We start from the raw sequence: 7,599 nt of genomic DNA, 5'->3' as shown, positions 1-7,599 counted from the left end.
TATGAAAGTTCTTATATCGAGAGGTGGCAAAATATGTTGAGAATTCTTAGGAAGAAGATTAGGGGCTGAAACTTGAATGTTGAGACTTGGCATAGGAAAATTAAAAAATCCAAGTTAGATTCCATTGATAAGGATGCAGAAGTTAATGGCTTAACTACTCATGATAGAACTGAACAAAAGGAACTTAGTGAATAGTTGGGAGAATTTTAAAACAGGAAGAGTTAAAATGGCTCCAAAGATATAAGGATAAAGAAATTAGATAAGGTGATTGTAATACTAGATACTACCATGGAAATTATTTATTTGGAGCAAGATGAGGGGACGATTGAAGGGAATAAAATCTTTTAAAATACATCACTAATTTCTGTAAAGAAAACTTTTTGGACAAGCTAAGATCTCCTTAGTTTATTTAAACATCCAAGAAGCATAGAAAAATTCTGAGGAGGATGCTAACAAGTTGGTGGAACCTTTCTTCGAGGAAAAATTACTACAATGTAGTCTTCTCTATGGAGAAAAATAAGAGCCATGTACCTAATGGGTTGCCTCTTGATTTTTATCAACATATTTGGGAAATTTTTAAGTGTAATTTGAAAGGGCTCATGGATAATTTTCATAATGGGGTTCTAGATATTGCTAGGATCAATTATGGAATTATCACCCTGGTTCCTACAACTAAAGATGTTATACAAATTCAAAATTTTAGACCTTGTCTATTGAATGTTAGTTTCAAAATTATTACTAAGGTCCTAATGAACATGTTTAGTAGGGTGGTTAACCCTATTAATTCTCATAACCAAACTACTTTTATTAAAGGTAGATACATAGTGGAAAGTGTGGTTCTGCTACATGAAGCTTTGAACTCCATGCACCATAGGAAACAAAGGGCCTTACTCTTTAAGGATTTTGAGAAAGCCTATGATAAGATTAAATGGACTTTTGCTCGCTAGATGCTAAAGCTCAAAAACTTCCCTGATCAATGGTGTGATTGGATTATGCGCACTATGAGGAGAGGACATGTGGGGGTCAAATTAAATGATGTAATTGGTCCTTGTTTTAAAACTCACAAATGGCTTGAGCAAAGAGATGCTTTATCTCCATTGCTATTTGACTTGGCAGTTGAAGCCCTTGTCATTATTTTGGAGAGAGCTAGAAATAATGGATTTGTGAAAGGGGCCTTGAGTGAAAATTTAAACAATGTGATCAATATGCAAATGACACTGCTTTCCTATTACAAGATGATGAGGATATTGCTAGGAATCTCAAGTTTATTCTAAGTGCGTTTGAGCAAATCTTTGGTCCCACTATTAACTTTCATAAGAGTGAAATTTCTATTTTTTGGGGAGGCAGTTAATAAAGCTCCCATATATCAAGAGATTTTCATTTGTGAACTGGGTGTTGTTCCTTTGAAATATTTGGTGATGCATGTCTGATATTAGAATTAGGAATAAACATTGCAAGGTGGTTGTTGAAAAAATTGAGAAAATATGTGTCTGTTGGTAGGGAAGACTTTTAAACATTATTGGTAGGGTGACTTTGGCGCAATCCCGCCAAACTAATATACCTCTGTTTTATGATGCCTCTGTACCCAATTCCTGTGGGTGTTAGAAAGAAAGCTGACTTTTATGGGGCAATGCTTGTATGGCAAGTTGATGAGGACAAAAAATAGAAGTGCATATTTCAATCCTGGACTTAGGGTTAGTTTAATTTACAACCTCCAACTCCAAAACCGGTTAGAAGACAACCTTGTACTTTCAATACTAGCTAAATTACTCCCTCTGACAACTGCCAACTGGTTTTGTGTGACATGGCAGCCCAGCAGACCAGTCAACGTTGACATGGTCTTCATTTTGCATCCTTTTGCTTGTTCCCATGGCCATTGCTGGGGTTTTTGATTTTTTGCCAACACTTACTTTATACTTTGATAATTTGTGACTCCTTACATTGTAGTTGATCTATTGCCACCTTTTTAATTTGCACTTTGATCTTCAGCCATTTTTTCACACAGAAACAATACCAGCAAATGATTGACATAATATATGCATAAAGGAGTGGACCAAAATACCCTTTATGCTAGTTTCACCGGTGCATCCAGACGATTCACCGGTTGAAATCAAAATAGAAAGGGGATGAACTCGTATGCCGCCGCCCTGCTGCCGCCGCCTCTGCTGATGGCCGCCTTCCTCCTCCTTGCGCCGCTCTGCTCCAGTCTGTCTGCGGCCACGCTGCCAAAGAACCAGATGCCGCCGGTGATCTGGGGCGCCGCTCTCTTCCATTTTGTCCGCGGCCACGTGTGTGTCTCGATGGGATCGGTATGTTTCCTCGTGCGTTGCTTGCGTGTTGTGTAACTCGCCGGAATCAATTAAGTTGTGTACGTGCTTGTCTTCCAAAGAATCCATGCAACGAGCAGACCAGCAGGGGCCTGGCCCCCTATAACAACACTGAGTTAGGCCTAAGATGCATCTGGATATATGATTATTTGCTGCTAAAATGGTGTAATTTTGTGGACTGGCCCTCCCCAATAAGGGTTAAGAACACTCGGCCCCGCTCATTCATTTTTCCTGGCTCCGCCACAGGCGTCTATATGCTCACCAACGCCGCGTACTGCTGCCGCTGCTTGTGCTCGCCGCGTGCTGGTGCTGCTTGTGCTTGCCAGAGTTGAGAGGGGAGCAGCGGCACGGCCTATGGAGAAGAAGCAGAGGAGCAGTGACATGGTCTATGGGGCGACGAGCACGGCGGCAACAGCGTGCGCTCCCGCCGGTGCGCGTTCTGGTTTCGCCCAATGCATGTGTGGTCATGACTCGTGATTCTGGGTCGGCGGCCATGGCGCAGATCAAGGGAGGGAGGGCCAGAGCGGCGCTTGGCCAGGATTGGAGGGCGTCAGGGCCGCCGTCTCCTGGCGTCCTTGCCGGCGAGAGGGTGCGCATAGCCAATCTATAGGACGGGGATATTCTAGTCATTTTACATGAGACCCACCCTACATAGGGCAAAAGATCAAAGTGCAAAGTAAAGAGGGGCAAAATATCAATTACGATGTAAAGAGTGGCAAATTATCAAATGCAAAGTAAGTCGTGGCTAAAAAAAACCATAGACAGGTGGCAAAATGGGCAGTACTAGCCTCATATACCTAGGATGTAAATCATGGTGGCCTGCACCAACCATAGATGTCACTGCTCGGCAATCCTTGAAGAACGGCTCTTGGATATGAAACAATGTTTTATTGATTGTTTCTCTTGATCCAATTTCTTCTACTCCTACCAAACATGATGGTGATGGGAGTATATACTTTGGATTTATGACGAGCTAATGAATGTCAGCCATTACATAGCGAAATCAACCATGCATTGTGATACATAGCCTATCACTCGCATGATATAACACGTACCCGTACATTGCCGAGCAGTAAATCTGGAGTAAGAATATTGCACACAGACAGAGATTCAGATTCATAACAAACAGACGTTAGAGAGAGCAGAAGCATAGCTTGGTCACAACTGACAACTTACAGCGACGGCTACTACCAGCTAGTAGACCTCTTCCAATGCATTGGTGCTAAAGTGGGGTGCTAAGTGCATTAAGATGCTTAGCAACTAATATCCCCAATGCATCGATGCTTAGATGTTGTAGCTAAGCCTCCTCTATTTAATTGTTTAATAATAAAACTCCTTCATGTATTGGTTGGTAGTCTTTTTCTTAGGTTCACGTACTTAACATTGATTTTTATTGGGATCACTATAATGCTCTGCAGGGCCGGCCCTGAGGGGGGGCAAGGGGGAATCAGTTTGAGGAGAATCAGTTTCGTGCTATGAGGAGAATCAGTTTGATAAAAGTAGTTGACCAAGAAGAAATTCTAGAAGGCGAGAAAAATTTCATGTTAAATATTTGTTTCTTTTGGTGATCATATCAATCACTTCATTGAAAAAGGGCTTAAAAAACTCATGGTGTGTAAAGATTTATTCGAATTTACTGTGCATGTGATCTTTGCAACAGCTAAAAGAAGCTTTTCAAACTTGGAATTATTGAAGGACCATTTGGCATAAACAATGACCCAATAAAGCTTAAATGGTTAGGCAACATTATGCATGCGAAAGAAAGATGAGATTGACATCGACACAATCATAAGTGACTTTGTATCAAAGAATGTTACAATAAATTTTTTAAGATAATAATGTGTATAAGTTATTATATAAACACGGATTTTGGATGTAGTTGTATTTATTAGAAACATTTCGTGTAGAATTAAATTAATTATTATCGTTGTGATGATTATATTAAGGGCCCCGAATGTTACTTTCGCCCCGGACCCTCAAAATCTCAGGACCGGCCCTGATGCTCTGTCTCCTTTTTAATTGCTTTGCCACATCATATTTTTGCCTATGTGACACCCTTAGCACCTGTATACCATGAAGCACCGAGAAAGGCCGTAGAAGCTAACTGGGACACTAAAGTACACATGATCACTATACACATAATCACCTACTACATGCGTGCTCACGTCAAGATCCGAGTACGACGACGGCGGTGGCTGAAGATTATGCTCGTTTTGTCGGTGGATGCAAGGACCAGTAAGATTTTTCTATTTTCTTTGTTTCTTGCAATTTTTCTTGGTGTGATATCTCTTTAGGTTTCTCCTCAGATCTGCCATGTATGGACTACATTACGGGCCGCCCTGCCACTCGTGCTCTTGGATTATCCGGACACAGTTTCATAACGTCGCACGCTGACAGTGGAGTTCTCTGGGGCACGGCATACCAGGTCCTTTGCCCGTCGGCAACTAGCCCCTGGCTTGCCCCCTCTATGGAAAGCCCCCGTCCCATTATAGAGTAAAATTTTTGTTTGGCAACTTCTACGAAATCGTGTCCTCTCGGGGATAGAGGTACTTAAGTGGCACGGATCTGAGGACGGTATATGCCCTCTCTGTGCAGTACCGGAGACTGGGAACCATATTCTCTTCTCTTATACGGCAGCGAGAGTATTATGGACTTTCGTCCGCGAGGTGTTGGGGCCTGACTGGGAGGCCCTAAATCTCGCGGAGTTCCTTCAGCTTCGAGCTATACAGCCAGCACGACATCACCGTTTATTTTGGCTTATTTTGCGGCAATGCCGTGGACTCTTTGGACGATTAGGAATAAGATGGTGATTGAGAAGGTTTTCTCGAAGTAGGCATCTGACTCCCTCTTTAAATTCCTTGCTTTCATGTAGCACTGGCACCCGCTCTCGAGGCAACGTGATCGTGATCGCCTCGGCTTGATAATGGATGCGCTTTTGGCCTCGGCACCCGCTCTCGAGGCAGCGTGATCGTGATCGCCTCGGGTTGATAATGGATGCGCTTTTGGCCTCGGCGCGTCAGCTGGCGTTCTTGTAGGGCCGCTTAGTGGTAGCCATTAGGTGGCTTTTTTTATTTTTTTTATGCTTTCTTGGGCTTATTTATGCTATGGCCCAGCCGTTTTCTGTTGGATATTGTTCAAACTTGGATCGTGTGGATCGTTGTTTTATTTATAAAGCGGAGCGAAAGCCTATTTATGTTGTAATATGTTGATATTATATTGATATAAATATAGTACTTCTCAAAAAAAAAAGCGTCAGAAATTGTAGTACCACCGGTTATCTTGATGCTCGAGGGTTAGATCCCGAACGGGATTCACTTGGCGTCCATCTCGCTGAGTTCGTAGGTTTAGGATTTCTTGGGGAATGGGAACTATTTATACCATATACCATGTACATTGCTGAGCGAACATTGCACACAGACGGAGTTTCAGATTCATAACAAACAAACAGACGCACTACATTACAGAGAGCAGCATAGCTTGGCCACAACTTACAACGACAACCAGCTAGTAGAAGCTAGCTGGGACACTAAAGTACACACGATCACTGGACACATGATCACCTACTACATGCGTTCTCACGTCAAGATCCGAGTACCTGACGACCTACATTATTCAGTACCTGGGACACGCTAAACGGACAACATCCAAACACGGGCGAGCAGTCAGTTGCTTTGCTAAGCTAGGAGGCACTGAACTGAACATCTAGGACTTGGTCTTGAACTTGGACTCGTCGATGTCTATGCCCTCCCTGGCGGCGCGCTCGCCGCCGGACTCGTCGTTGGTGCTCAGCCCGCCCTTGCGCCCCATCTCACTGTACCCCTCCTCCCCCATCTGCTCCTTCCGAGTCTGCCCGCCACGGCTGCGCCCTGCAGCAATGCGCGCTTGTTACAACAATGCCTGTTCAGTATGTATGTAGCATTGGCATATCTTAAGTACGTACCTTCGGCGAGTTTCTCCTGCGCCTCGTAGCTCTTCCCGCCGGTGCCTCCGGGGACGACGGTCTGCCCCTCGCGGGCCAAGCTGTCCAGCTCCGACCTCCCCTTCTCCTGACCGGACGCCATTGCTGACAGGTGCTCGACCGCTAAGGTTCCTGAAACGGACGTGTGCGTGTGATGTATGCAACTGCTGATGCTCGAGCCAATGATGGTGGCAAGGACGAGTCATACGCCGCGTTTTTATAGCTGGAGGGGCGCGGTGCGTCGTGAAGCACGGAGGCGGCACGTGTGCGGCGACGCGGACGGTCGTCGGCCTGCTCGTTGTCCCTGCTGTCGCGCCACGTGTCCGGCAAGGGCCTGGAAGACAGCACGTAATGGGCGTGCCCTCGCAGGCATGGAGTTATCCGAGAAAGGGGAGGTGCCGAGAAGCTCAAGACTCTGCTGGCATGCATGCGTTGTCGACGCGTGTGCGTTTGTATCCAGCATTTGGCGGCCGGGCTCGGTCGGAAGCTGGCCGTGAAACGACCGTCATGCCATTTGTTCGTATGGTTTGCTCACAACGTAGTCGAGCTTGTACTTTCTATCTACATTTTTTTGCGGGAAACTTTTTTATCTAATATTTATATTTCTATTCTACGTGTTTGCTATTTCGTTTAATCTTTTGTAAGGACACATGTGTCCGGTCGTAGATTGTTTCACGATTCGCTAAATCGTTGGATTCCACACGGGACCATACTTAGTTTTATTGGTACCAAGTTTCAGAAGATGAAACCTGATGAAGTTTTAAAACTTATCAAAACGTATGCAATAGTTATTTTATTTCAAAGCCTTGATCACAAGGAACATGAATATGCAAACGAGATTTAATTTAGACATTTGATTCAAAGGTATCTCTTCTATTTTCAAAAAATACGCAATGTTTCCATTTCGCATGTCCTTTGTCTGCCCCTCTCCTCTTGCTCATCCCTCCCATGCTAACGCTTAAACTAATCACACAACTATCCTGCAAACTGCTGCCTCAAAGCCCAAACCGCTTCATTAACATGACCTTCCTCGACTCCCAGCTCCCAAGCCCCAAATAACTTCCCCTTTGCCCAACCGCCGCATATGTAGAAGGCTAAGCTGCACTACCGGATCATCACTGTTCACACGCACGCACATGCGGATGGGGCTCATCCTTCGAGGAAGCGCTACAGCCGATGTGTTGTTGTTCACCTGGAAGGTGCTTGTCAAACCAGTATGCGATGTGTAGATCACATAGCGCCGCCGACACACCCTGATGACCGAGACACTGGCAGCCATCACCCCTCCTCGATGCCTGTCACACTCCAGGGTGG

The 7,599-nt window shown here is 44.7% G+C and overlaps 1 protein-coding gene across 2 annotated transcripts; it reads right to left on the bottom strand.

Annotated features, from left to right (window-relative positions):
* Positions 1–5,751: 5,751 nt before the first annotated feature.
* On the bottom strand, positions 5,752–6,417 carry LOC119295646 (em protein CS41). Of its 2 annotated transcripts, none has more exons than XM_037574119.1 (2): positions 6,268–6,417; positions 5,752–6,208 (listed from the first exon to the last, which is right to left on the bottom strand). In XM_037574119.1, exons 1-2 carry the CDS (start codon positions 6,386–6,388, stop codon positions 6,030–6,032), a joined length of 300 nt encoding a protein of 99 aa, XP_037430016.1. In that variant the 5' UTR covers positions 6,389–6,417; the 3' UTR covers positions 5,752–6,029. The 2 variants fall into 2 exon arrangements, with proteins under 2 accessions (XP_037430016.1, XP_037430084.1); XM_037574187.1 differs by having other exon boundaries at positions 5,752–6,193.
* Between the last annotated feature and the right edge of the window lie 1,182 nt (positions 6,418–7,599).

The sequence above is a fragment of the Triticum dicoccoides genome, chromosome 1A, assembly GCF_002162155.2.
Source record: "Triticum dicoccoides isolate Atlit2015 ecotype Zavitan chromosome 1A, WEW_v2.0, whole genome shotgun sequence".
NCBI lineage: Eukaryota > Viridiplantae > Streptophyta > Magnoliopsida > Poales > Poaceae > Triticum > Triticum dicoccoides.
Note: the sequence above shows the minus strand (reverse complement) of the source record. Positions and strands in the feature narration are given on the sequence as shown.